The sequence below is a fragment of the Barbus barbus genome (assembly GCF_936440315.1).
Source record: "Barbus barbus genome assembly, chromosome: 38".
NCBI lineage: Eukaryota > Metazoa > Chordata > Actinopteri > Cypriniformes > Cyprinidae > Barbus > Barbus barbus.
The window spans coordinates 28,185,425-28,212,868 of NC_136716.1; the positions used below are offsets into that span (position 1 = coordinate 28,185,425).

Consider the following 27,444-nt stretch of genomic DNA (forward strand, 5'->3'; position numbering starts at 1 on the left):
AAATAAATACGGTTCATGTTTTCTGAATGTTTACTCTGTTTATAAGGAGATTCAAACACTAGCAGACCTAGGGCCTGTTTCAATAAGGAGGTTCAACCAACTCAGAGTTTAAACTTGAACTCTGAGTTGATTTACCGAGAGATTAAAAACTCAGAGTTTTCGGTTTCAGAACAGCTGATCTGAGTTAGGTCAATCAACTCTGAGTAGACTAAATCAGAGTTAAGCGCGCACACCGCGACTATAAAAAGGCATTATCAATGGAGCGCAGATATAACGAGTCACCATGGCAACATCTGAAAAAAAGAGATCTGCATTTTTTTCTCCAGCTGAACTTGATGTGCTCATGCAGATTTATAGCAAATATGAGCATATATTTAAAAAAAAAAGCAACACCACTGCATCGGCGAAACAGAGACAGTTAGCGTGGGAAAACATAGCTGCTCAAGTTAATGCGTAAGTTTACATTTAAAATATTTAAAGTATTTCAATATTTAATTATACTAAAAAAAATAAGTAATGTAATGTGTGACGTGGGGAATTGGCTTAAATTTTGAAGTTATTTCAGATGTAATTGCATTCAAATACATAAAATAGGCTACTACATAGTTTCTAAAACAAATTTGACAAAACAAGAATGCATATAACCTTAACTTGATGTTCAGTAGAAATTTTTAATTAAAGGTTCCCACTTTTACACACGTTGATGAGTTTAAGATAAAATTTGTAAAATTTAGTTTTTAAAAGATTAAAAAATGCACTTGTGTGTCTGCCTTTTTTATTGATCAAGTGGTAGAGGTTGATATGACATTTAGAATGTAAGCAGTACTAAAAAATAGTTTTTAGAACGAGTAATAATCCGATTAATCTATTTACAGTACATGTCCCTGTTGAAGGTCAGTGAATTTAAGCTAATTATTTATTTTTTTTGCAGTAATATCAAAGGTAAAACTTAAAACTATGGTATTGAATTTAATTGTAATGTTCATGTAGGCGCAATCCTGCAGGTATTAAAAGCACATGGCAGCAGCTGAAAATGAAATATAAAAACATAATTCAATCAGGTAAGGTTTGAGCATGTCATGCATGTAGTTTTTTTTTTACAAATGACATTTATGTAAATGGCAATACATGTCTAATGCTGTTTTCATACAGTGCTCTTTTTCATTTGACATCTCTTCAGCCAACAGAAAGAAGGCAGAGGCTCGCAAGACAGGGGGAGGCCCTGCACCAGCACCACTCACAAATGCTGAGGAGATGGCCCTGAGTCTGAACACTGGAAGGCCAGTGGCTGAGGGAATTCCTGCAGGGTGTTCATCAGAGCCAGTCACTCCCCAGGACACAAGTGCCTACATAAAATGTAAGAGGGCTACATACACATACACACACACGCACGTATAAAATTTACTTATTTACTTTCTTTTTTGCATTGGTCTTAATAGATTCTGATGGCAATATCTGCCTTTTGGAGCCTCCTGTATTAACAGAACCCCAGGCAGTTGTAAGTGTCCTAGCTTCTGGTGTATTGAGTAGGCTAAGTAATATTATAAAGTGTGCTCAACCAAATGCTCATCGTCTCAGGATGTAGGGGATGATGATACCATTTCTGCTGATACAGAGAGGCCTATAGAGGTAATGTTATGTCTGTAGACATCAAACAATCTTTACAATCACATCTTTACATTTTTGTGTCCAGTAACCTATAGAATGTAAGTATATCCAAGTATAAACATATATTCTTGTCTTCCCCCATCACCACCCTCCAGAGTGTGGAAGAACAGGAAGAGGAGGAGGAGGGTCCATCAACTTCTTCCGCACAGATGAACACAGTTCAGTGATGTACAGTAAATGCCAGTTTAATTCAATGGAAATCATGTACAACATAATGTAACCCTAAACTACTGTATTTTCAGTTACCAGTAAAGGAGTTATATAAACTGCATCTGCTTAAACAAATTGAAAAAAACAATAAAGAAATGATTTACTTGGATCGACAGCTCCTTAAGTCAGATATGGAAATCGAGATCCTGAAACACAAACTACAGGTAAGGTGTATATTGTGATTAGTGGATTATATAAAAGTTTTGAAAGAATATAGGAATTGAACAGTTGCTTTTTAATTTGTAGGAAATAAAGAAGACTAAATAAATTGTTGTGACTTGTTTATTTCTTTCTCTTTTTTGTGTGGTGGTGGCTGATTTAATCAGAGAATGAATTGTGGCATATAAGGTCTCGGACCACCCTTCCATCCTGGAAATCTGCAGGGTGGATGGGGTCTTCCTCTGGGTCTTGTATGTGTAGGGCAGGATGTTGTTCCCCTCTAAAAATGGCAATATTATGGAGAACTACACATGCCACAATGATGTCGCAGGCCCTCTCAGGGGTGACCCTGAGGTGACGTAGGCACTGGAAACGTGCTTTCAACAGGCCTATAGTCATTTCCACCCTGTCTCTAGGTTTTACTGTGTGCCACATTATATCGCTGCTGTGGGCCTTGTTCAGGTTCTGGATAAGGGGTTAGCAGTGTAGGCTGGCATGGGTAACCCCTATCCCCCAGCAGAAAGCCGTCAATCTCTCCTGTAAAAAAAAAAGTTCACATTGCTTTAGTGCTGCATTGAAGTGCCCAAGTGTGCAGTGAATACATTTACTTACCATTTTGCAGTCTGTTGCTTAGGGTAGACTCACGATATATTCGTGAGTCATGAACAGAGCCGGGCCACTTGGCTTCAACATTGGTGATAATATGTGCAGCATCACATATGATCTTCACAGTGGAAAGAATAAGATATATGAGATATAGTATTGCTATGTGGTGTTTCACCATTGTAAACTGCATGTAACTCTGTGTACCTGCACATTAATGCTGTGGATTGACTTTCTATTAACATATTCTGCCTCATTTTCAGTTGGTGCAATGATAGGTATATGTGACCCATCAATGCATCCAACCACATTGGGAAATCCTGAAGGTAATTTTAAAGATTAGGCTACTTTCAGAGGTCGCAGCAAAATGTTATTAACTGAACATATATATATATATTTCATATTAAATACATTTGAACTGATTTAAATGCTACAAACCAGCAATTCTGTAAAATTCCTCTTTGATGATTCCCAGGGGTTTGTGGCCAGGAAACACTACAAAAATGTGCAGAAAGCGTTTCAGAGCGAGGCACACTTTCCGTACAGCTCTGCATACAGTGGCCTTACTAATATGCTCCGCATCCCCGATATTGTACAGAAAGCTTCCATTAGCAAAGAAACGTAAAGCTGCACATAGTATCTGTTCGGATGTAATAGCGCGGCCACGATGGGTGATGTTAGTGATGTAAGGATGGATTAGATTATGGATATATGTAATTGATTGCAACGAAAAACGGTAACGCTCAAACGAAAATGTATGGGGAAAAGACAAAAAATCCACTCTGGGTCTCAAAATCCTTGCCCGACGTAAATGTAATTCTCTTCGAATTAATACAGCCTCCTCATCTATGGGATCCTCCAAAAAAGGACAAGCCATTCTCATAACTTTGTTCTTTGTGGGACTGAAATGTAGGCAATGAATGACTAAGGCTAAGGCAAGATATACCGCTTCGTCTTTAAAAAATGGGAGGAGACCAAAAGAAACTCTGGGTTTCCCGAAGAAAACCTGCTCCCGACCAGGTTTCAGGGTTAACATACTCAGAGTTTTCACTTAACCTCCTTTCTGAAACGGGCCCCTGGCATCCGGTCACAGAAACCAGGGGCCTCATTTATAAAATGTTGCACAGAAACCATCTTACATTTGATCTTACAATCATCTCTCGAATATGTGTACGTTTGATTCATAGAATGAACGTGCGAAGAGAAAACGCACATACGCGTCTCTTTCAGATGTGAAATCTATGAATCGCAAATGATCTTGAGCTTGCATGCAATTGAATGGTTTCAGCTCTCTGCTTGTAAACGACTCCTAATTAATGTCATTAACATATAAAATATCACCAATCATCATAATTTAGAACAGCGAGCTGCAAGAACAGCTTACATTTTAAAAACCTGCAATACTCCGACAATGAAAAGTGTGTACGTCTGCTCAGACCCTGACGGGACGCTAAGCACTTTTCCACGTCAAAGACAATTTTTATAAATATGAACGCTGCCGTGGCTTTAAGCGTTCGCGCACACTATCAAATCTGAGCATACGCACACTTTATTAATGAGGCCCCTGGCCTCAGACGGGAACGGGCTAACATCGTCCTAGCGCTGCATGAAAACCATCGGCTCTGTGACTGCAGACTCAAAGGCTTCGTTGAATTCATCAGCGCTGTCAGTCCACCAATCGTCCTGATGAACTTGTGAGATGTTCTGGATGCAGAGCAGGAAAGTTCTTTCATGAGGTGGAGCTGAAGACATGCATAAAGCCAGAAATAACCGGTCCTCAAACTAAACTCAGCTTGGCCGCAGGGTCAGACGTCAACCCGAGGTGCTCGGTGAGATCCAGACCTGGAGCTACAGTCTCCAACACATCAGAGCTTTTACAGGGAAACACTTCGGCTTGATGCTCTCCATCTGATAACTTTTTCAATTAGTATCTCGTCTGATTCTTTTTTTTTTTAACTACTCATTTTACTAGTGTGTCATCCCAGTTACTCTAATAAACTTCTCTCAGTTTTCTGCAATTTCTCAGTGAACAACGACACCGTCATCTCTGCGGCATTTATAGTTTCACTGCCTACAATTTCAGCGCTAACTCGTCTGTCAGTGTCCAGCTCGATGTCCTTCTATCCCGATCTCACCTGCCTTACCGCTGGCATCAGTGGATGAAAACATGTATATTAATATATGCATTGCCAAGCAGACTGTCTATGGCATCACCAGCGAGTGTTTTACGCTGACAGAGAAACCTGGTTCATGGTTTATTTCGGTCGTTATGATGCATCCAAGAAAGAAGCCATTTACGCGAGTCCAGGAACTTCTCTCTCAGTGACCTGCTGCCACTTACAAACTATGAAGTGTGTGTGACATGAAGAACCCTAACTAACCCGAACCCTAACCGCCAGTGCGTGGTGTTTGTGTCAGGCAGCGATTTGAACCCGCTGGAGCAGAGAGACAAACTCATTGTCTTGTGTGTGTCATGGTGCTGCTGTGCCTGCTGGGATGTGTGTTTGCTCGAGCGACAGAACACACTGCTTCGAGCGCTGCACACTGCTGTATGACAGACAGAAGCGATGCGAGAGACACGAGACGCCGGTGATGAAGGAAACAGCACTGCCCAGCTATACTAGACCACATATTAATACACGTCAGAGACCACAGATTCTGTGTTTCTTTGTGAATAGAAGCAAACACTGATTGCACTTGAGTTTTTTTCCATTTTCAGTGGGAAGGTTTTCTTGTATGTGCATTGTTTGAAATGTTATGAAATGTCAAACATTGAAGGGTGGGAGTCATCGTTTTCTTTATTGTAAAGCGGACCTAAAAACGAGATGTGAAATACTGATAGCAAAACACATCTCAGGATATACTGTACTAGAATTTTAGGAATCTGGGTTAGATTCCAAATACAATTACAACTTATATTATTATTTAACAATGTAAAAAAATTCAGTAAGAAGCTTATAGATTATACTAGTATTGCAGCACTGCAAATATTCTTGCTTTTCTGTTATAAATCGCTGGTTTTACCTCAAGTTGCTTTCAATAAAAATGTTTGGTATATGAGTTCATGTAAATGTAACAATGAAAATTGAATAGTAGGACAATGACATCAGTCTCTTTTCATTTCTTTAGATAACACTTTAAAAATGTTTTATTTCTAAATTCAGTTATAGCACAGACTTGATATGATGATTCATGATAAACACATTGGACATTCAGATATGCCCTACAGCAAACAGCACATGGATGTTCATCTGCTCTCTTTCTCAGAAAATGTACAGGAAAATTAAAAAACTTTCAAAATATCAGTGAAAAACTCTTTATAAAACAATAATAACAATAATAATAAAAAAGGTTTGACAGCAATTACTACAAATGAGAGTTCGATGTCCATACAGTCTGCAGACTTTTACCAAAGATCCTCAAGGCAAAAGCTGAAGAAATACAATCTCACAGTTGGACATGAAGTGCATGCAATAGTCAGATAAATAATCAATAGAAATAGAAATAGGGTTGTTACAAGTTCTTCTAAATTTAGACATGTATTAATGATTAGATTTAGTGGTAGATGGCAGTATGGTGCTAATTACAGTGGATTACAGTGGAGTTTGCTTCACTTTTGCAGATCTAGAACTGATGCGTAAAACAGCAAGCTTGAGGTGTACATTACTGAAATAAACTGTAAACAGAAAACAGCTACTTGTACGCTAACACACACAGTACTGTATGTGCATAGACCAGCATTGGCAAGTTACTTAGCATTTTTAAGGTATTGTTTCTTGTAAGAATACCAGCCAGGTCTTAAATGACTGTACGGCATGTTGAAAAACAGAAACACTTTAAACCAGATGGCCACTTTAAAAACATTTTCACAAAAAAAGAAGCATTCTTCTTAGCGAACTGTTTGTAACATCAAATGTCCAACAGTTCATAAAAACACACGTGTCGGGATCCACTGCTCACATCGGTCAGCGTGTCAGTAATAGTAGCCTTGATTTGCCTCATTGATTTTCTGTTCTATTCTCATTTTAAGCTCAGACACTAGAGCAGAGCTGATGCCACTGCCGTCTTTGTTTTGGCCAGATCTCTGGAGGCCGTCTGTGCTTTTGCTGGTCCTCCAGCTGGAGCTGCGGCTGGTGTTTCTGGAGGCCAGGGAGCCAGACACCGTGGGCACTGACCGCAGCCGCTCGCTCGGCCGGGAGTGAACCGGAGGCAGAGGCGGGAGCACCGGAGCGCTGGGGGTCGGTGGCTTGGCTCTGGGGCTGCTGTGGCTTTCGCTCGTGTCATCATCAGTGAAGAACTTTCTAAAGCTCTGGTCACTCCGTCCAAACCGAGGCCTGAAGGTCCAGCGGCGTGGCTCTTTGGGCCTCCTGCGTATGATGCGGCGCGCCGGCGTGATCCTGTTGGACTTTGTGTTGCGAAAGTAGATGATGGTGGAGATCATAACTGTCACCAAAACGATCATGGTAATGATGCTGACGGCCAAGCCAAGAGCTTTTATTGGATTGTCTCGGCTCTGCATTAGAAAATCAGCCATGGGCCCTTTGAGCCGATTCTGAAAACACACACAAAAAGTGTAAAAAATTAGCACATAATGAGCTTTAATTTTTCATCACATAAACCACAGTGATATACTATTAAATCATGACTACATGGATGAAAACGTACAGTGGATGAACTATGAAATACTATGTTACTTTGATCTATATATGCTCCATGTTTTTATACCAAGGAATTCACATCATAATTCAAAGTACTTGTGTTTTTTGGACATTTACCATGGTAGCAACATGGTATTCTCCCCAAACAAACAAAAAATACTCATTAAAAGCTGCTTTGATCCCACAGCGCACACAGTGACCCCTGACGTATAAATGTCTCACCGCCTCCGTGATGTCGATTTTCACGACCGCCGTTGTGCTGAAGGATGGAGAGCCTCGATCGCGAGCCTGGACCACCACAGACCACCGGCAGTCTTTATGTTTGGTGATGTTCTGCACGATCTCCATAGACTTGATGTACGGTTTGAGCTTAATCTCTCCTGTGGAGGTGTTAATGTCGAAGATGTTGTCTGGATCAGCTTTCATGATGGAATATTCAATCAGGTTATTGGGTTCCTCTGCGTCCTCATCCACAGCCTGAAAACAAACCACAATCAGGTTCCAATAATATCATAATATTCACAATCACAGAATCAGTGAGAATATAGTTGAGTCAGATTTGCTCACAGATGCAGGACTTTAAGCTGGTTGTGGGATCATGGGACTTCATGCCATCAGGCTCAATGCGAGATTTGGCTTTTGATTATTGGTCTAATCTACTGGGACCTAAGACAGATGGTTGTCCACAAAATAACAGTTTTGTTGGAGAACACAAACCTCTATTTTCACTGGTGCCCCAATGATCATGGTCTTCTCCAGGAAGTTCTGATTAAACTCTGGTGGGTGGTCATTTTGATCTAGTACTGTGACAAAGACCTCTGTGAGGCTGTATTTGCCCTCAGTGTCTTCAGCTTTCACATAGAAATTATATTTTGACTTGACTTCAGCATCTAAAGAGGCCCAGGGCTGCGTGTAAATGATGCCGGACGTGGAGTGAATGAGAAACCTGAAACAGACAAAAATCACAAGATTGAATTCAGAACAATGATGTAGTTGATATCACAGATGTTGTTGAACTTATGCCTCTAGTTTGAGAAGTGTCCAAACATTGAGATGAACAAACCCTGCACTGGATCTTAATGATGGTTTACAGTCACTCTGTTCAATGGCCGTTTTAAGATCCAAATAAACACGTGGCTGTGTGCCTGATTTTAAGAGTTTGCCATCAAGTCTGCATTTTAATCGGCTGCTTTATTCTTGTCAGTGTGACTCTCTGCATGTGAAAATTAACAGTCAGCCAGAAAGCTGCTATTTTTCACACCATTATAATTTGCCTCCTGCATTGGGGAAGAATCAAGGCATAAATTTACAGGTTTTGCATTACCCATATGTGCTCTACCTCCAGCTGTCAAATCGCTCGCTAATTGGGCCCTGACTCACTCGCGGGTGTGGAGAAGCTATTTATACTTCTCCAATCCCATTAAAAGATTAGCCAGCTCCCTTGCTGGAGTCTGTCTGTAAGCTGTTTTGTCCTTTACCGGCCTTATAAAAACAAGCGAAGTGCCCAGATATGGATGAGCGGGAGGTCATCTGTGCCACTTTTGCTGAAGTTGACCTCTCACCCTAAACTCAAGCAGATGACTGACAGAACTAATGTAAAAATGTCACGCACCATCCAGTTAAAATCACAGACATTGAAATTAGTCCCGTTCTGTTTGAGCTGAATTACCCATTAAGATATCTTTTACTTGCAAAAAATATCAAGCTGTTATTTGCAGAGTGATGTCCATTATTAATTAAAGCTTAATCCAAACAAAATTTGATCTCCGTTATTGGACCTCTGAATATGGCGCAGCATAAGAGCCAGTGAAGAATCACTGATCCAAAGCCAGTAATGTTCAATCCTGACGTCTGTACTCACAGATCAGCGCCAGAGCCGTAGATGGAATATTTAACTTCTCCCCAAAGCCCTGAATCAGGGTCTGTCGCCTGGAAAACACCAGATACACATCAGTGCTCAAACACAGACACAGAAAACATCCAAATGCACCAGACCGTCCAACATTAGACCCAGAGCTGCAAGATTACTGGTTTCAGAAAGCTCATTCTTTACTGTTAAGCATAATTTCAAGATGCTCACGGTCACTGAGACGACGTTGGAGCCTCCTGGGGAATTCTCAGGGATCCTGGCGATGTAAAACTCAGAGGAGAACTTTGGAATGTTGTCGTTTGTGTCCAAAAGATTGATCACGATATCCGCGGTGGCACTGAAGCGCTCGGGAGTGTCGATCTCCACCGCTAACAGCTGAAAAACATCACACACACTTCTCAGGATAAAACATTCAGCTTAAAGATAACCTACTGTCAGTATGATCAAAATAAAAGATCAGGATCAGACCTTGAATGTTAAGAACTGGTATTTTTCGTAGTCGATGGCAGTCGAGTTTTCCACAATGATGGTGACTTGAGCTTCATTGAGAACCGTCTGAGGAACCACACGGAGAACGCGAGAGGGTCCCACCAACAGCAGCCGGAACTTAGCGTTTGCTCCCTGCACCAGAACCAGAGATTCAGAGAATATGGACATTCATGGAGAAAAAAACATTTAAAACATTCACAGAAAAAGCTCCTTAAAAACTGAACAAAGTGCTATTTCTAATAAAAGTGTTTATTTATTGCATCGAAAACAAGCAAAACAGCAAACACGTTGTAATTTGTATGGCAGATGTCAACAACCTTATTCTGTGCTATAATGTGTGTGAATCTTGCGGTTTGCGCATGTGGTTTGTGTGTGAAATGTGAAGGACTGAAAGCAATACAGCACTGCTGCCTTGTTCTTCTGATGACCTGCAGTTTAATTCTCTCAATTTTAGCATTTATAGCTTAACGTCATTCATTTGATATAAACGAAATACACCCCTCTCGCTCTGATTGTTAACTCCGGGTGTATGCATCCGATGAAAGCAGCAGTTTAATGCGCGGCCGTTGACTGCACACCTGGTCCGAGTCGTTGACCGTGATCTTCAGGCCGCGGAGAATCTCTCCTTCTGGCGGATGCTCGTACATGGTCAGCTCGAAGCGGTTCTGCGGGCCGTTCTCGCCGTAGAATGTGGGCGGGTGGTTGTTGAGATCCACCACACGAACAGTGACCGTGGTCACGCTGTAGTCAGAAAACCTGTCGGGTCCAACCTCTGCAGCCTTGATTTACAATAAAAGAAGTCTTATTAGGTCATGTGTGATGCTAATTAGAAATATTTACTCAAGCTGTAACGATATTCATATCATAAATATAGACAACCTTGACTTTTAACTCATATAACTCGTTCCTCAGCTGCACAGGGAACGATGTCAGGATGATACAGCCGCTCGTGCTGTTGATGCTGAAGAAGCCGTCGCTGCCTTTGAGAACAGAAGAGACAGGAGATATTACTAGTGGAAGTATTTGATAAACTATGACTGTTTATCTCTAGAGTTCAGAAATTAGAATGAGCACTGAAGTGATAATGCAGCGGACCGCTCAGAATGGAGTAATGTATGGCATTGGGGTTGTTCTGGTCGCCGTCTTTGGCAAAAACAGTGAATATTTCTGAACCCTGCACACAAAACACAAACAGTCAGAGAATCGTCATAAAAGCTCAGTTACTGGGCTTCCTCAGTCAGTCAATACAGTCAAATACATTGGAGTCTAGCACAACTAGCAAGTTGTTGTTTTTCTTTATGTGACACCTCTAAATGAAAATCTCTGTAGATTTCTTGAAACATTATTGAACACAAGCACAATGAAGGTTTTACTTGAGCTGAAATGTTTAGTTCTATTTTTACAGGATTTTAGATATGAAATAATGTCAGGCTTACTGGTACGGAGACTTCATACACAAATCCAAAATACGGAGTACCAACAAACACTGGAGGAGAATCCTGGGTATCGAGGACATTGATGGTTATGATGGCCGTGGAGGTCATGACCTGGTATTTGCCATGATATTTACCACCACCATCCTGAAACAGACACACAGCACTGATGATCTGGTACTTACTGATTCATGAGGAAATATTCTCATCTTTGAACTTCACTGTTACAAGATAGATGCCTTTACGAAAGATCAACACAAACAAGCTCGTCTATCTCAGAGAACAGTGGGGATTTCACACGGTTGAGTCTGTTGTTCACCTTTGCAACCACAGAAACAAAATGAGTCCTGGAGAGCTCGTAGTCCAGCGATTCTCCGGGTCTGATGCGCAGAACTCCACTGTGACCGTCGATGGTGAACTTAGTGCTGGGCGTCGACTGCAAACGAAATGACAACTGATGAAGACGTGTTTCCTGAAATATATAATGCATCTCTCAAACACAAATCCAAAATGACAAACACTTCAGGAAGCTATCTGCTCCGAAATATGACATAAAACTCTCAGATGGCAAATGGCACACACTGAACCGCCGTTACAAGCTGCTGAGATCTGAAACGATACAATCATGACTGCTTGCTGGATGAAGTATGCAGTATGCATGGGCAATTTTGATGTGCTTTCTGCACTCTTTAGATCTATTAATAATGATATTCTGATGATTATTTGTTGCTAGAGCATGAACTCATGGTGTAAAACTCATACATGTGAAAAAACGTGAAAAGTGTTTGTAGTAAGTTGATACTTTTTAAAATATAATGATACAAGCCTTATCCCAGTACTGGGTCGATCTGGTACCGTCTGATGCTTTCAAGCATTTCCCTATTTGTGCGATTGCTCTGTGAAGAGCGTTCAAAGCTTCTCCACAGCTGCTTTAGTCAGACCTGCTGATCTGGCAACCACATGAGCCCCATATTCACCAGCTACTTTCCTTTCTGAGTACTAATACATAGACAGTTGACTAATACTTGTTTCTTTCAGACATCAAGACTTTAAGATCAAATATATGTGGAAGTGCTTATCTTAGATGGCATCATTGGTCATCATTTCTTTCACGAGTCCATCTTTAAATGGTCCTGTATTTTTTGTAGAAGTGTATTTTCAATCAGCATGAGCTCTGAAAACGGCATGTATAGTAATTATGTCAGAAATGATGAGAAATTCTAGAGATTGACTTGTCATGTTTTTCCTCGGACGGACGCTCCGCTGACCTCAGATGCCTCATGCGTCGAGCGCTAACGAATGCGACATGTGTCTGAGCGCAGAGGTAAGCCAGGCTAAGCCCTCAACCTTCCTAAATGTAATTGAAATTTAATCCAGTAGCAGCACATTTTCTGATGTTGCTTTAGTGTCACGATCTGTTCAACGGCCGCAGCGACTGTCCTCTACAAACTGAGCCTCGCACAGATTTAACGCTGTCATTACAGACTCAGATATCCTCACTGATAATAATCTTGCTCCCTTGAGGAGAGACTAAATGATTAAAAGTGTGACTCCACAGGAAGTGGTTTTGTCTGACCTGCAGGTAGTAGGTGACACTTCCTCCGGACCCGAGGTCTCTGTCGATGGCCTGGACTCTGTAGATGCTGCCGCCCGAAGCCGCGTCCTTCAACACACACCACAACTACTTCAACAACAATTCATGATGACTCTGATCTCTTCATTTCCAAACCGCTTCTCATCCTCACCTCGGGGACGTCCACTATGAGTGGCAGATTCAGAAACTCAGGCTTTTCATCATTAGCATCTGTTATAAACACTCGAACATTTTCTACAACCTGGAGAAGTGAGATATAAAGTAAATCTGACTTTACCTATAGCACATACAGCATAAATGGACATTAAAACACATTCAACACGATACACATAATAAACAGAGGACTATGGGGCTAAATAATAATTAAGGAACGATATAATATTTTTGAAATCAGCTGTCAAAGGCTAGCATTACTATTTCTTAAAGGTGAAGAGTGTGTAATTTTGGCCCCAGTATATTAATCAAATTCCTAAAATAGGTAACAATATATTTCTCTTACAATAATTATCCTAAAAAACAAAAAAATATTTAAAAACCGTTGAATTGGGGGTCTATATTTTTTTCAGTTTTATTTGAATAAATATGACATAACATTAAGATGATTTACAGTTATAAAATGCTATATGTATCTAAACTGAGGGTGTTTGTTGTCTGTGAAACAGCTGTTTCATCATCAGAGAAACTGTGCTGCTCTTAAATCGTGGTTCTTTGATGGCAAACGTCACAGTGATGCTGTCCTTTCAGTCAGAAGCTGATTGATCTGTGCGTTTCTCTCTTCAGGAGTGACTGACTTACACAACACAAACTAGCTGAATTGACAAACAATGACACACTTCAGCTTTAAGAAATAATCCTGTGATCAAAGCTTAACGGAAACATGTTTTTCACCTTATTTCTCCCATCTGTGATGATCACAAATGCAACGATCTCATCCTGAACCTTAACAAGCAAAACGAGTTAATTATTAACACAGATGCGTCTGACTTCATGGTTTATTTTCCAGAATTATGTCCTCATATTGTGTCGGGATTGAACCCTTGTAATGTTATCTATACTCTTACCTCTCTGTCCAGTGTTTGGATGAGAGTCACGTTCCCTGATTTGGGCTCGACGCTGAAGTACTCTTTGGAGCTTTTATCAAAGGTCATGCCGTAGGTCACCGGCTCTCCTTCGGGGTCAGAGCCGTTCAGTGTGTAAACATGACTCCCTGTAAACACCAGTTCAAATTACACATGATCAAAAGAGAAATGAACAAAGTATGTTTATTACCTTAAAGACATTATTTACTATGATAAAGTATCTAAGTAGCAAAATTATCATATTTGTTAAAAGTAGTACAAGCAGGGTCATATCCACCTTAAACAGATATAGACCTCCTAGCAATTCATCTAACATTAAAATGTGCTCGTCACTATCGAGAAAATCCCCTAAAGCCACCGCAAACAATTCTCTGTCACTCGTATTACATCACAATTAGCTTAATATTTGTTTCTATAAAAATCTAATGATTTTTTCACACAACAAATATGTATTCAACAGGATTGGAGTGATTAGTTTTATTATATCTGTGTTCTTTGATCAGACACATTCAATCTGTGCTTATATACAGTAAGTACATACAGTGTGTGATGTTCTTTTATCATATTGACTGTTATTCCTCCCTATCTGACAGCATGTTATCATAGAAGTGAATGCTAACCAATGGATGTGTCTTCAGCGATGCTGAATAACGCCATGTTTCCGTTGCTACTTCCAGCCCCATTATCATAGAAATACGGTGCAAAGTCAGATTGCCCTGAAAAAGACAAATATTTCAAACTCAGCATTAAATGACATGGAAATGCACATCAAACATTTCAAGTACTACACCTCACGATGATGTCCACACACACAAAATCACAGACAATGTGGTAAATAAAGTGTGGGCTTTGATGTGATTTTGAGTGAAACCATTGACATAAAAATAATCTGGACCAATTCAACTGAAATTCAGTTTCAGTAAATGAATGTCATATAACTGCTCCAAAAATAACACAATAGTTCTACTGTAAATTCTAATGATTTAAGTTAAAAGTGTATTTTAAAGCACAAAGTACACATTTCCAAAGCACAGCCCCGCTCTCCTGCAAACACTCGCTCAGTCCTTCCATTATACTTAAAGGATTATTGAGACAATCACATTTTGAAGCTGATTACACACAGACTACAGACTCGTCTCTAACCAGTAAAACAGCCAGTAACTCACCCATAGACATGCACAGTGAGACGAGAAGAATTACAGTCTGTTTTTTCCTCATACTCTTCATCCTGCAGAAGAAGTGTACAGACACTGAAGGATCATATGGAGAGCGCTGCAGCTGCTGCTCGTCTGAAGACGTCTTTAAAGGCGTCTGAGCGCAGCTTCAGTAATCCTGTGACTCAACCCTCTGCAGCTCATGACTCAAACAGACCCAGAACAACACCGCCGACCCACAGGAGTGAAGGGACACAGGTGGAAACGCAATGAAAAATTCTATTTGACAGAAAGTGTGTTCATTTAGGAGTTCAGAACACAGTGCCATGTCTTTATTTTCAAACTTATCAAGCAAGTTTATCATTCAGCAGTAGACTCCATAACTCCTGCAGTAACCTGGACATAGAACTGAGGGTTCTACAGATTCAGAACTAAATGAAATGGAACGACAGAACCTTCAATACATCCTATAACATCTAAATCTACATCAGCTCCTGATAAAGCACATCTGTCACTGACCTATTTTAAGGGTTGAATGTAACATTCATCTGTTTTTTGCGTCACACTTTTCACACATTATGGAGCGAAAACACAACAGAAATTGAGTTCCTTCTTATTTGAGTGAGTAACTGAACATTAAAGATATTACCTGTATGGTTCTTCTCTCCCCTGAACACACAGACTAGCAGAAACTTGAGAGGTTCAATGCAGGAACAAATAAAGTTTCGAAGAATAGTCTGGATTTCTGCGTAAAATTATATGAATGACAGCGAGTCATTGAGTGCAAGTGCTGGAATGATGGAGCTTCTTTTTAATGCCATAAAATGTTGTATGCAATTTGAAAAATATCAAATATCATATATCTACTCAAACACCTCACAAAAGCAGTTCAGGTTGAATCAGACAGTAAACAGTTCACTGAGGAATTATGTTTTTTGTCTGATCAGTTTATATGCCATCACTGAAAACTGGCAAACTGTCTCTTTCATCCATTTCAGTGAGAGATGGGTTTGTCTGTGTTCCTACTTTTACTGCAAATGACTAATGAACACAGATAATATTTAAAATAATGTTTAAATTATTAAGCCACTTTAGGCATGCATTACTATAATTATATTGTCAGTAAAGGGTGCTGATAAGATTTGGAGTGAAATCACTGTACTCATGGTCTCAAGCTGATTATTGCTTTATTAAATTTAATAGCATACATTCTCCTTCTCAATACATTAATATTAGGAATAAATATATTATAGTATCATAGTTTATTAGCTGTGGCTGTTCACAATTCTCAAGCAACATAAAAACTTAGTCTTATTAATATTTATCATACATGTCAGACTTCATATGACTCATCCAATCAGAATTTAGAGTTGTAACAATGTGTATTAAAATATATAATATGATGGTTTTACTGTTTTTGGAGTCATGGTGGGCCAAAGACTTGGATCTGGTAAATAAAGAACCTTTCAAATGATAATTAAGACTGAGTAACTCAGGATCTCTAAGCTTTTAGATGATTCAGTTTCAGTGATGAAGGCTTGGTCATATTTTTTTAAATACAGCTACTTTGTTTGCATCTTCCCTCATATTTAAGTGCAACATTTGTTACATAGTGTGCATTTTACTGGGAAAAAATCTATTCTGTTCAGTCTGTGAATTGAATCAGTGATTGTGACTCCAGCAGTGTGTGATGTTCCCTCTGCTGGTTCACAGCTGTCAGAGTGACTACATGATCACACAAACACACACGAGATGACCGTCATCTGTATGGAAGCATATGTGTAGCAAAATTCAATTTGCAATGTAATATGCAAAATGGCAATGCATTATTCCTGTGGATCCTGACAATCACTTCTCATTAATGCGGTTTAAGTGCTTCAGCAGTCAAAGACACCTGCAGTCAATACAGAAGATTTCCTAACGTTTGAGTTTTTAAAGTAAGTGGCACCTGCAGCAGTGCTGATGCTCTCATCTGCAGCCAGCGGCCTCGTTTCTGGATTAATCAGCATCAGAATACAGATGGAGACAGCAGGATTATTCACTAATCTCACTGTCATCTGCCACTGGTCAGAGCACAAATAAAACATGAATGTGTGCCGATGGCCAGATGCTCTCATAACAGCAGAACACAGACTTCATGGAAATGAATGGAAAAAAATCTAATGAATCAAAGACCCTAAAATCAATGTGTAAAATCATCAGACTGAATTCAACACTGAATTCAACTAAACACTCAAAGAAAACAATAAAATGGCAAGACGACAGAACATATCAGGAATTTTTTAAAACACATCTGAATTTAAGTCTGTCTTGAGAATTCATCATCATCTGCTCTAAAGTTGTCTTCAGCTTTTACGCTGCCAAAGATGTTAAAATATAATTAATTGTCAAAATACAGTTAAGATGTAGATTCAATGAGATACAACTAAAGTTTATTGAACCATGAACCCCAAACTGCAACAACAGAGCAATCACAGTGACAAGTGTTTTCTGTGCAACAAGTCTGTTGCAAACTGTTTCCTAAAATAAATATACAAAAATGTTTGTTTTAATTACACCAGCTGTGGAAGTAAGACAATCTGCGTTCACCCTCATTTGATAAGACACATTAACTATGCCAATTCCCTTATACTGTTTGACATGTTTAAGATGCAATTCAGCTGAAAGCAATCCAAAGGTTTTTTAAACAAATAAATGCTAAATGAATGAGTAAAACTTTATTCAGCTAAATCTTTCTCCTCCAGTCGGTGACGTGTTCTTGTCTCCTTATGGCTACTTCCTTCTGTTCCCGCCGCCGTTGGCTAGAATCATCACCAGCCGCATGAAGATGTTGAGCGTGTCCATGTAGATGCCCATACATCTGGAAGAGCAGGAGCACAGCGATGTTAACAGACGGCAACACACGGACAGTCATACGGTGTGCCGTTTATACGATAGAAAGACTGAATTAAATATATTACAAATGCACAAGGTCGAGTCTTAGCTACAATAAAGTCATGTGAAAAAATACAAAGGTTTGCTTCCTCTTGCCCACAGAAAACACTTACGCATTAATGGGGTCATATTTCTGAACGCCGTAAAGAGGGTGCGTCTCTGCTCGCTTGATGACTTTCTGAGTGTCGTACAGCAGAAACATGCTAAACAGGACCAGACCTCCATAAACCGCCACGGAGTACAGGCCGGCCCCGAAAGCCGAGGTGGGGGGCAGAAACATGGAGCCTGCGGAGAGGAGAGAACAGATCAAACTCCTGTGAAGTCACTGATTTAAACCGATTAAACTGAGAGATGCTTTCACCCAGAGACGAGGCGAACACCACGCCGAAGCCCACGGCCAGCGGGCCGCCCAAGCTCAGGAACTTCTCGCTCGGAGCGCACATGGCCACCGTCGACAGACCGGCCACGATTCCTGCGGTGTACCAGGCCGCTCGCACCATCAGCGGGCCACCCAGCAGAGTTAACGGAGCAATAACGGCTCCCATCACACCTGCACACAGAGAACACGACGCATGAACACCAGAGAAACATCAGCAGTGCAAAACTGACCCAGCAGAAGCACCATCTGCAGACCGCAGTGCCCTCTGGAGGTCAGCTGAATCAGCACATCATGCTCAGTCTGTGCTGGGAAAGCACTTTACCTGCGTGTAGAGCCCAGGCCAGATGTTTCGGCATCGGACTGTGTTCGTACGAGATCGACCTCACCAGCATCCCGGCGCCGATCATAGCAGCGAACGTGGCACCAATAGCCTGCGGATCGTTAATAAGGTTGTCACAGCATTAAATATGTGAACATTAAACTACAAGCTGCATCATTACTATGCCACAGTCTGCTATAATACAGTATATAATTAGTAGCTGCCTTACAGTACGTTTTGCTGATTTGTTGTTATGAAGAATGTATGTAAAGGGCGATGAATAAAAAGCAGTATGACCAGTTGCGTACCAGCCAGGAGCCCCTCGTCATGAGTCCCATGAGCGCCGGTGTTCTGCTGACCGCGACTGCCGAGAGCGCCGTCAGACCCACGCTGCCCGAGAAATACAGGTATGTGGAGTGAATCCTGTCCTTCACGTACTGCGGCCAGATCCTGTGAACACAGCCAGATCAGATATGATCAGACTACACCAGCTATCACCAAGATTACTAAAGCAGTCGTGTGCTGTCTGCAAATCAGACAAGAGCCGCTGGTTTGACAAGTTCGTTTTAACAGTCGATCACAGGTGAATCTGAGTTCTTTTGTGCTGCTGTTATAATCAGATCAGCTCTAGCCTTTTTCATTTAAAGTGTTTGAATGTGAAGGTGATCCTTACACTGCTTTCTCGATGGCTCCCATCTCATTGGACATCCCTAAGCCGTAATAACACAAAGCTCCGAGTCCAACGGCGGCGCCTCCAGCGAGGACGATCCGGCCCATGCTGTCGACTGCAGAGAAGAGAATCACAAACATCAGCCGTCTTTCAGGGAGTCACCCTTGGCTGTTTTTAAAAAGGGGCCATAAATATAAATATCCTTTATTTATTTTGAGTTTGAAGCTTTAGAAATTCAAACATGCATTTGTTACATAATGTTCAGACCTGGCATTAACATCCATCTCAGGTGAGAACCAGGCTCTAAAGCATTTAGGACAAGATTACTTTTAACTAAGTCAGAAGTTAAGAGTAAGATTTTCCCTCCACAATCCAAAGACACACAGAACAGGTGCGAGTCTGAACGTGTGTGTGATGGTTCTGATCCAGTGAGCATGAGCTGACAGTCATTCCCCATCATGATTTAATTTTGCTGGTAAATGCTGTAGAGTATTTTAGCACAGCATTTCTAACCAGCATGCAGAACTCGTCTATCTCAAACGAGCCTAACGACTCGTGATCAGACACACGGTACAGCGGGGTGATCGCATCACAGAGACACACATGAACAAAACATAATAATTTTACAAAAATACATAAATGTGGAGAACAGCCTTTAAAAAAGGGCATGTTAACAGAATTCACTTTTGATTGCGGTGTCTGTAGCAGGTTGAAACGCTGCTTCCTGAACTTGATCTTTGGTCGTCTTGCTCCGGCGGAATCCCAGTCGAGTCTTGGTGGAATAACCCTGATCAAAGACAACATGAAATACAACACAACACACAATCAGAACACAGCACTGATGCTCGACCACTGGATCACATGCGAAGCCATCGAGCTCTTATCAAGCTAACAGCAGCAAGAGAGGTCAGGAACCTGCTGTGGTCTGATCTGGGGTGAACCGGACTTCATCAGGGCTGGACTCCGCAGGACTGACCGCAGCCCCAGCACAGGGACTGACCGCAGGCATGACAGGCGTGTGACCAGCATCACTGACCAGGAGGACATGAAGAACAGACACAAATTAGAGCTAATTATCACTCCGTACGAACAGTAAAACAAAGACACTTTCATATTCGCGTGAAGCAGAGTGAGTACAGCTGCTAAACAAGACATTCAAACTGGACAAGAGGAAGATTTTATATAACAAGCAGAGGATGTTCATATGAGTCCAGCGAATAATCCTGTTGAACGACATTTACACTTTACGTTTTGTAAAGCATTATATTTAGAAGTAAAACTCACCAGTTGGTTTAATTTCTTCTTCTTCTGTGGAGTTATCTAATTTCACCTTTCAGATGCGTCTTCACCACTGACGCAACAAACTATAAACACGGCCCTGCTGTGACGTCACAGTCCGGCGACAGACACGCAATGCACGATGGGTATTGAAGTTTGGACTTCTTCATCTTGGACGAGCGTTCTATATTTGTTAACTTTTTTTAGAGTTAGCTTTTTAATAATTTATGTTCCGTTTATTTATTTATTATTATTATTAATCACATACTGGAACAACCAGACTAAAGAAACAAATAAATAAAGTAATGGTCTGATATTAGGCTACATTTAAAAAATTATTTATGAGTACCGAAAATTGTTGCGAAATTGCCTTTGTTTTGATCGTTCCTAATAAACAAATCATTCCAACGTAATTTACAAAGCAATTTGTAAACTTTATATTCCATTCAAATATTTTAATGAAACACATTAATGCTTAAACTTCATATATAATATAATAATGAAACCTTTTTTTGAGCAAGTAGCCATACTTTCTCTCACAACTTTATTCCAATAAACATCATCCATTATGCTGAGGGAATTAGTCTATTATTATTATTATTATTATTATTTCTATGAGAAAATACATATTTTACCGAGCTGTCATAGACCTTTGCACAGTGTTGGTGCTCCTGTAATAAAATATGTTGTTGTTGTTTTGTAATGATGATGTTTGTCAGAATGCGCGGGGGCGCGCACGTCGCGGTGACGCAGCGGCGGTGTGCTGGAGTCAGGCTCGCTCCCGTGATGAAGCGCATCAGTCTCTCAGCCCGCTCGCTTTTACAAGTAAATGTGTTTCGATTCACTTATACAATACATTTGTGAGGGTTTTCTGCATTCCCGATCAATTTTGGATGTTTGTATAGGTAATTGCTTGATTTAATCGTTTTAATGTGTTACACAGCTGGACGTGTGAATTATTATTAAATGATGGATTCGATTTTTTAAAAACTATTGAATGCTGAATTTTGCACCGTGATCTGGATTTTACTGTGGTTTTTTGTCATCAAATTAACGAGGAAAAATATAATGGTACAGTATCATCATGCTTTATTTAATTCAAATGATCATGAATGAGTTTCGATGTGTTTCTCATTAGCTGATATAATTGTTGAATGATATTGTAAGTGATATTGTAACACATCTGCAGGTTTATTACTGCATCGCTACATTAATATGATCATATCGCTGTGTGGTTTGGCGAAGGCTCCTTTCCTGGAGATTTGCTGAAATGATTCGTGTGTTTCTCGCAGGTCTTTAGTTGATTCTGATCAGATGAAGTGCTGCTGTTTACTGAGGGCTCGTCTCTCTAGTGTGTGTGTGAGGAATGTGACACGAGTGTGAGATCAAGCACAGCTTCCAGCTCTTTTACATGATGATAATCAACGATCAATTACTTTTGACCAGCAGTCTGAATATGACTGTGACGCATGGTGAAGATCTCCTGTTTTGTTAAGATTTGTAGTTTGCTTATTACAGGCATGTAGATGATAATCACCAATGAGCAAGAATTAAAACACAGAAAATAGGAAGCACTTTAGGTTCGGTTTTATGGTGCAGCTTCCAGTTAGTTCAGGTTAGGGTTCGATGACTAGAGATGAAAGTAAACGAGACAGCGTGGAAAAATGAGCATTGACTCGGTTAATTCATGAAATTGATGAGTTTTGGTGGTGATGTAAATGTTTTCTGAATCTAATTTGTGGCTCAGGTTAACAGTGCAAGACAGAACTTGCCTCCTAACCAGCGTCTGCTGGAGTACTGTGTAATTATCCCACACAAGCCACTCTTACAGGGTCACAAATAGCCCTGCTTTAGACGGGAGGACTGGGATAGTGTTCCTGAAGGTGAGAGTCTTTCAAAGTTTGCTCATCTGGCTCATAAATCCCAATGACATACTAATTATACATAATTTAAATACTACTTTACTCATACACTTGACATACTGTACTGTGTATGTGTGATGCTGTAGTTATGTGTTGTTCCAATGTCAGTTTTTTGTTTTTGATATTTCACAAATATGTTTTTGACACCGAGCCTTTAAACTACTTCTTCACGAGAGAAAGTGACCATCTGTGACACTGAATGCAGCAGGTTTGATCTCTGCTCAGAAATGTTCATAAAGCTATCATTGAAACTGGAATCTTACAGAATCACATTTATTTCTTCAAATAACAGACTACATAGGATTTACTCTGTCTGAACCTATAAGTGTTGAGTCAATGTGTCTGGGATGATCCTGTGATCTCTGCTGCCAAATATGTTTTTTCACCAGTATAATTGCAAATTTACACCATCTTTGCAAAGACACATAAAATGTAAAGACCTGTTAGACAATCTGGATAATTCATATGTCAACACAACTGTATGCATAAAATAAAAAGATGTAACTCAAACTGTAGAGGTGTAATCAGTCAATTTCACATTTAGCTGTATTGTGGCTTTAAGGCAATATTTCTGTCACAGTTGCTGTTTAGTGTAATGAATGTTTTTTGTTCTGTGTCTGTTTGCAGTTTCAGCAGTTTCTCTGAGAAATCTTCAGATTTACACGGCAAATGTTGCTTATCAAAGTATTTGTTTTGACTGTAAAGGTTTTTTCAAATCATGATGAAGGGCTGAAACAGCACATATTTCTGTAAGTTTTTCATACCGAAGGTACGATAAAATCTCATTTGTTAACAGTAGTTTACATGAACTAACTGTGAGCATTATAATATTTTCAGGATTTATTTGTTTGTTAGTTCACAGTGCATTATGTAATGTTAATAAATGCTACAGAGGAAGGATTTATCAGAAGTTTATATTAACTAATGTTAACAAAAGTAACTTTGTTGTAAAGTGTTACCCAGATTTCTGTTGTTTGTATTTGTATGAGTAATAGTTTGCACGTGAAATACACTGTCTTTAAATTTTAGTGATATTTTTACCCTACCCAGCATCCTCTGCTGTGGTGTCAGTATTGCACATGATTCACAGTCAGTGATAATTAGTGGTGTTTACTAAAACTATTATTACTACTTCTTTGTCTTCTGCTTCCAGCATGTTTTACGCAGCATGTTGTGCTATGAATATATCTCAAACTATGCAGAGTACATAACTGTGTAGAAACAGCATAGAAATGCAGCTGAATTGACTCCATATGACCGGCCTGCCAATCGCTCACAGAACTACACTCACAGACACGTCAAAATCCACTTATGTTGCATTTGATTCGTCTCTTTCTGCCTCATCAAGAGATTTATTCAGATTTTTTTATGAAAACCAAACCTGTCGTTATATGTCAGATTGTAAAGCATAACTCATACATATCTTACATTTCACAATGCTATTAGTAATTTAAAACACATTTAAATGAATGCCAATAACTATGATCCTATATATCATACAGTCATATGACACCTAAGAATAATTATCTACAGTAACTACTGACAGAAAAACATATCTATCCATGACTGCAACGAGACAGGTTGAATTAATGATTACTCACATGCTATAAAAAGGGAAATACTTTTAAAGCAGATGTATATGTGGGTATGAAGTGGAGAATAAATCTAGATTAGTGTGGTTTTACAGTGTTTGTCATGACTCATGTGTTACGTGTGTGTGTTTTATTTCAGGGTCCAAGCAGAGGAAAAAGATGAAGGAATGATCTGAGAGTGAATCACCCGCTGAACACTATCACACACAAGAATGCGCATTAAATATACTATTTCTATCATCTTTATTGTGGCTCTGGTCATCATAGAAAAGGAAAACAACATTATTTCAAAGTAGGTTGTTTTCTCACTCTCCTCTTCTGTTTGTTCCTGTGTATGTGTGACACCTTTGTGTTTAGTTTGGTGGAGGATTACAGTAATCTAAATAACAGTCAGAAAACATTCAAATCAAAGCTTGTCAGTTGGGTTGGTGATTATGTGTTATTAATTTTGCTGTGTACAAATTTCTGTTCTTAGAGAAATTGCTTCTTTGAGAAGACATTAGACATTAAAGGGATAGTTCCACTGAAAATGACAGTTTTCTCATTTATTGATGTGCCAGACATGTATAACTTTCTTTCGGAAAGAAGACATTTTGAAGACAAATTGACTCTAGTTGTATGGACAAAGAAATGTTTGTGTGTTTTGCAGAAGAAAGAAAGTCATACATTTGGAAGGACTTGAGGGAGAATAAATGATGACAGAATGCAAATTCTTAGGTGAAATGACCCTTTAGTACAGTGGCCGAGAGAGCTCAACGTGCTGCAAATAGAAAAAAAAAAACACCTGCGAATTAAGAAAACAACTTCCACAATTTTACAACGCACGCGCTGCAAATGCTCACAACACAACCAAACAAAGAAACTAAAAATTCGTTATTTGGTTGTGAGCATTTGCAGCACCTGCTGTCAAATTGATGAAGATGTTTTCTTGATTTGCTGGTGCTTTTTCTATTTGCATGTGTTTTCTGAAGATGCAATGCGTGGAGCTCTCTCGGCCACCGTACTTTAGCACTAATAGCTTTATCCTGTGTGTGACTGCAGTTTCTTCTGTCTTTTTCAGGGTGTCTGATAAACTGACCCCCAGACTGACCCCGCTGACCCCGCTGCTGATGCTCAGTGCTTCTTTCCTGTCTGCTGCGCAGCACAATGTCTCGACGGACACCTTGAGTGCTCTGGAGAACTCGACTCGGAGCATCCAGCACAGTGCGGCGTCCGCAGCCAGAGGACAGAAGCACATCCTTCTGCTGGCCACAACTCGCACTGGATCCTCGTTCGTGGGAGAGTTCTTTAACCAGCAGGGTTCCAGCATGTTTTATCTGTTCGAGCCGCTGTGGCACGTGGAACGCATGCTGACAGTCGAGAGCGGCGGGACCAATGCTACGGTCGCGGGGCCGGCGTACAGAGACGTTCTGCGCCAGTTGCTCCTCTGCAACTTCTCTCTGCTGGAGAGCTTCATCGAGCCGCCGCCGCAGGATCACGTGACCACCGCGCTCTTCCGACGCGAGTCTAGCCGCTCGCTGTGCGAGGATCCCGTCTGCACACCGCTGGTCAGGAAGGTGTTCGAGCGTTACCACTGCCGTGAGCGCCGCTGCGGGCCACTCAACCTGACACTGGCCGCTCAGTCCTGCGCTCTCAAGCAGCACCGCGCCATCAAGTCTGTCCGCGTGCGGCAGCTGGAGACGCTCCGGCCGCTGGCCGAGGATCCCCGGCTCGACATGACCTTCATCCAGCTGGTCAGAGATCCTCGCGCCGTCCTCGCCTCGCGCATGGTGGCCTTCTCCAGCAAGTACGACGTCTGGAAGCGGTGGGCCATGGACGGAGACCTTCCGGTGGACGAGGATGAAGTGAGGAAGCTCAAAGGAAACTGCGACAACATCCGCATGTCTGCCGAGATCGGCCTGAAGCAGCCGCCGTGGCTCCGTGGACGCTACATGCTAGTGCGCTACGAGGACATCGCACGATTCCCCATGCGCAAAGCTGCAGAGATGTATGACTTTGTAGGCATTCCCTTCACCGCAAAGGTGGAGGAGTGGATCCTAAAAAATACCCAGGCGTCTAAGGAGGTCAGTGGAGTTTATTCCACCCAGAAGAACTCTTCGGAGCAGGTGGAGAAATGGAGGTTTAGCATTCCCTTCAAACTGGTGCAGCTGGTGCAGAAAGTGTGCGGACCCACCATGACTCTGTTTGGATACAAGTTTGCAGAAAACAGAGACATGCTGACTGATAAATCAGTAAGTTTGATTGAGGAGAGAACATTTTTATGATTCTACACCTATACTTCATGAGGAAGAATGATGAGATTCATGAAGCAATTTGTGACATGATCGAAACAAGCTGCAAAATGAACTCCTTGCATTGCTTCTAAAGCAGTATTGAAAAACAGAATATTATTTCCTTTTTTGATAAATGGCCAGTGAGCTCATTTGATGAGTAGTTGGAGACAGGGATTGGATTGGGATCTAGCAGGCGTTTGAAGTCTCCTTGACTGTATATACTGTACCGTATGTGTGTTTGTTTGAGGAGAAATGAGCTGCTGTGTGTCCAGATATTCTTACTGCAGCTGGATTGCAGAACTCTATGAATGATATCAAAGGAGAACTCATACAGAAAAAAATACATTTTCATAGATTTAATATATTGTCTTATTTGACAAGGGCTCTTTATTAGAAAAAAAGTGACAATGAATCATTTCATAATTATGTTCATATTACATTAGTTCAGTTTGTTATGAAAAACCCATAGTGTCTTGTAATACAGGCTTTAAAATTTCCCTTAAGGGATTAATAAAGTGTTACTTAACCTTGCCTGAAATTCATTGTGTTTTCTGTGTTCTAAAGATTTGATCAATCAAAAATAAACTGGTTCTTTAGTTGACTGATAGATTACTTTGAGTGACAGCTAAGGTCTAAACATAATAAATATATGTAAGCCGAAGAAGATGTGATTGACGGCCGTTCTGTAGGAGCAGATTTCACGTGGGCCTGTGAAAAGAGCATGAAATGAACAAAGATCTCTTTCAGAGCGGTTGCTAAAGAATCCATGAGTCTAAATGTGAAGGATGGGTTTTCTGAGTCTCATCTAAATCTGCAAGCACTAATTAGTGTCTACAGTCCAGGAATACAAATAAACCGCAATGATGGCCCAGAAACACTTAGTAGTACAGCATTTCTCTAACCAAATGTTGTTTTTCATTTATGTCTGCTTTCTGTGTCTCATTCTCGTGGGTCACGTCCACACCATGTGCTAGCACTTAGCATTGTCCTGCCTTCGAAGAACCTGCTTGCTGTAGCAGCTGCTAATCAGCTGTTGCGTTTATTACTGTGCCGTCTGCTATTTAGAGTGCCAGTGAAACTCCAACATGCTCATTTACTCTGAACCCCTCCTGTATGTGGTGCAGAGCGGTTTACTCAAACTGACCTCGCCCTCCCACCCA

At 40.6% G+C, this 27,444-nt stretch overlaps 3 protein-coding genes and 1 pseudogene across 7 annotated transcripts; 2 read left to right on the top strand and 2 right to left on the bottom strand.

Annotated features, from left to right (window-relative positions):
• The first annotated feature begins 2,009 nt into the window (after positions 1 to 2,009).
• LOC306857501 (leucine-rich repeat, immunoglobulin-like domain and transmembrane domain-containing protein 2) lies at positions 2,010 to 5,001 on the top strand (annotated as a pseudogene). The gene is made up of 4 exons: positions 2,010 to 2,042; positions 3,116 to 3,261; positions 4,215 to 4,469; positions 4,742 to 5,001. The product of its transcript is annotated as a leucine-rich repeat, immunoglobulin-like domain and transmembrane domain-containing protein 2 (transcript).
• A 420-nt stretch (positions 5,002 to 5,421) lies between these two features.
• LOC306857348 (cadherin-related family member 1a-like) lies at positions 5,422 to 15,126 on the bottom strand. Of its 2 annotated transcripts, none has more exons than XM_079397255.1 (17): positions 14,930 to 15,126; positions 14,384 to 14,479; positions 13,746 to 13,891; positions 13,573 to 13,623; positions 12,836 to 12,925; positions 12,667 to 12,753; positions 11,410 to 11,526; positions 11,094 to 11,237; positions 10,753 to 10,831; positions 10,537 to 10,637; positions 10,236 to 10,436; positions 9,637 to 9,789; positions 9,379 to 9,543; positions 9,160 to 9,227; positions 8,016 to 8,244; positions 7,521 to 7,775; positions 5,422 to 7,192 (listed from the first exon to the last, which is right to left on the bottom strand). In XM_079397255.1, exons 1-17 carry the CDS (start codon positions 14,988 to 14,990, stop codon positions 6,614 to 6,616), a joined length of 2,622 nt encoding a protein of 873 aa, XP_079253381.1. In that variant the 5' UTR covers positions 14,991 to 15,126; the 3' UTR covers positions 5,422 to 6,613. The 2 variants fall into 2 exon arrangements, with proteins under 2 accessions (XP_079253381.1, XP_079253380.1); XM_079397254.1 differs by having other exon boundaries at positions 5,428 to 7,192; positions 11,410 to 11,562; positions 14,930 to 15,069.
• Positions 15,127 to 16,086: 960 nt separating this feature from the next.
• Positions 16,087 to 21,219, bottom strand: LOC306858011 (growth hormone-inducible transmembrane protein-like). Its single transcript, XM_079398348.1, has 9 exons — positions 20,504 to 21,219; positions 20,135 to 20,250; positions 19,904 to 20,006; positions 19,223 to 19,334; positions 18,858 to 18,999; positions 18,553 to 18,661; positions 18,213 to 18,401; positions 17,965 to 18,136; positions 16,087 to 17,777 (listed from the first exon to the last, which is right to left on the bottom strand). The coding sequence occupies exons 2-9, from the start codon at positions 20,246 to 20,248 to the stop codon at positions 17,690 to 17,692; spliced, it is 1,029 nt and encodes a 342-aa protein (XP_079254474.1). The 5' UTR covers positions 20,249 to 20,250; positions 20,504 to 21,219; the 3' UTR covers positions 16,087 to 17,689.
• Positions 21,220 to 21,268: 49 nt separating this feature from the next.
• LOC306857814 (carbohydrate sulfotransferase 3-like) lies at positions 21,269 to 26,819 on the top strand. Of its 3 annotated transcripts, XM_079397996.1 has the most exons (5): positions 21,296 to 21,402; positions 22,245 to 22,380; positions 23,047 to 23,168; positions 24,151 to 24,303; positions 25,072 to 26,819. In XM_079397996.1, the coding sequence occupies exons 4-5, from the start codon at positions 24,224 to 24,226 to the stop codon at positions 26,273 to 26,275; spliced, it is 1,284 nt and encodes a 427-aa protein (XP_079254122.1). In that variant the 5' UTR covers positions 21,296 to 21,402; positions 22,245 to 22,380; positions 23,047 to 23,168; positions 24,151 to 24,223; the 3' UTR covers positions 26,276 to 26,819. The 3 variants fall into 3 exon arrangements, with proteins under 3 accessions (XP_079254123.1, XP_079254122.1, XP_079254124.1); XM_079397997.1 differs by lacking the exon at positions 22,245 to 22,380 and having other exon boundaries at positions 21,269 to 21,568; XM_079397998.1 differs by having other exon boundaries at positions 21,319 to 21,402; positions 22,245 to 23,168.
• The last annotated feature ends 625 nt before the right edge of the window (positions 26,820 to 27,444 follow it).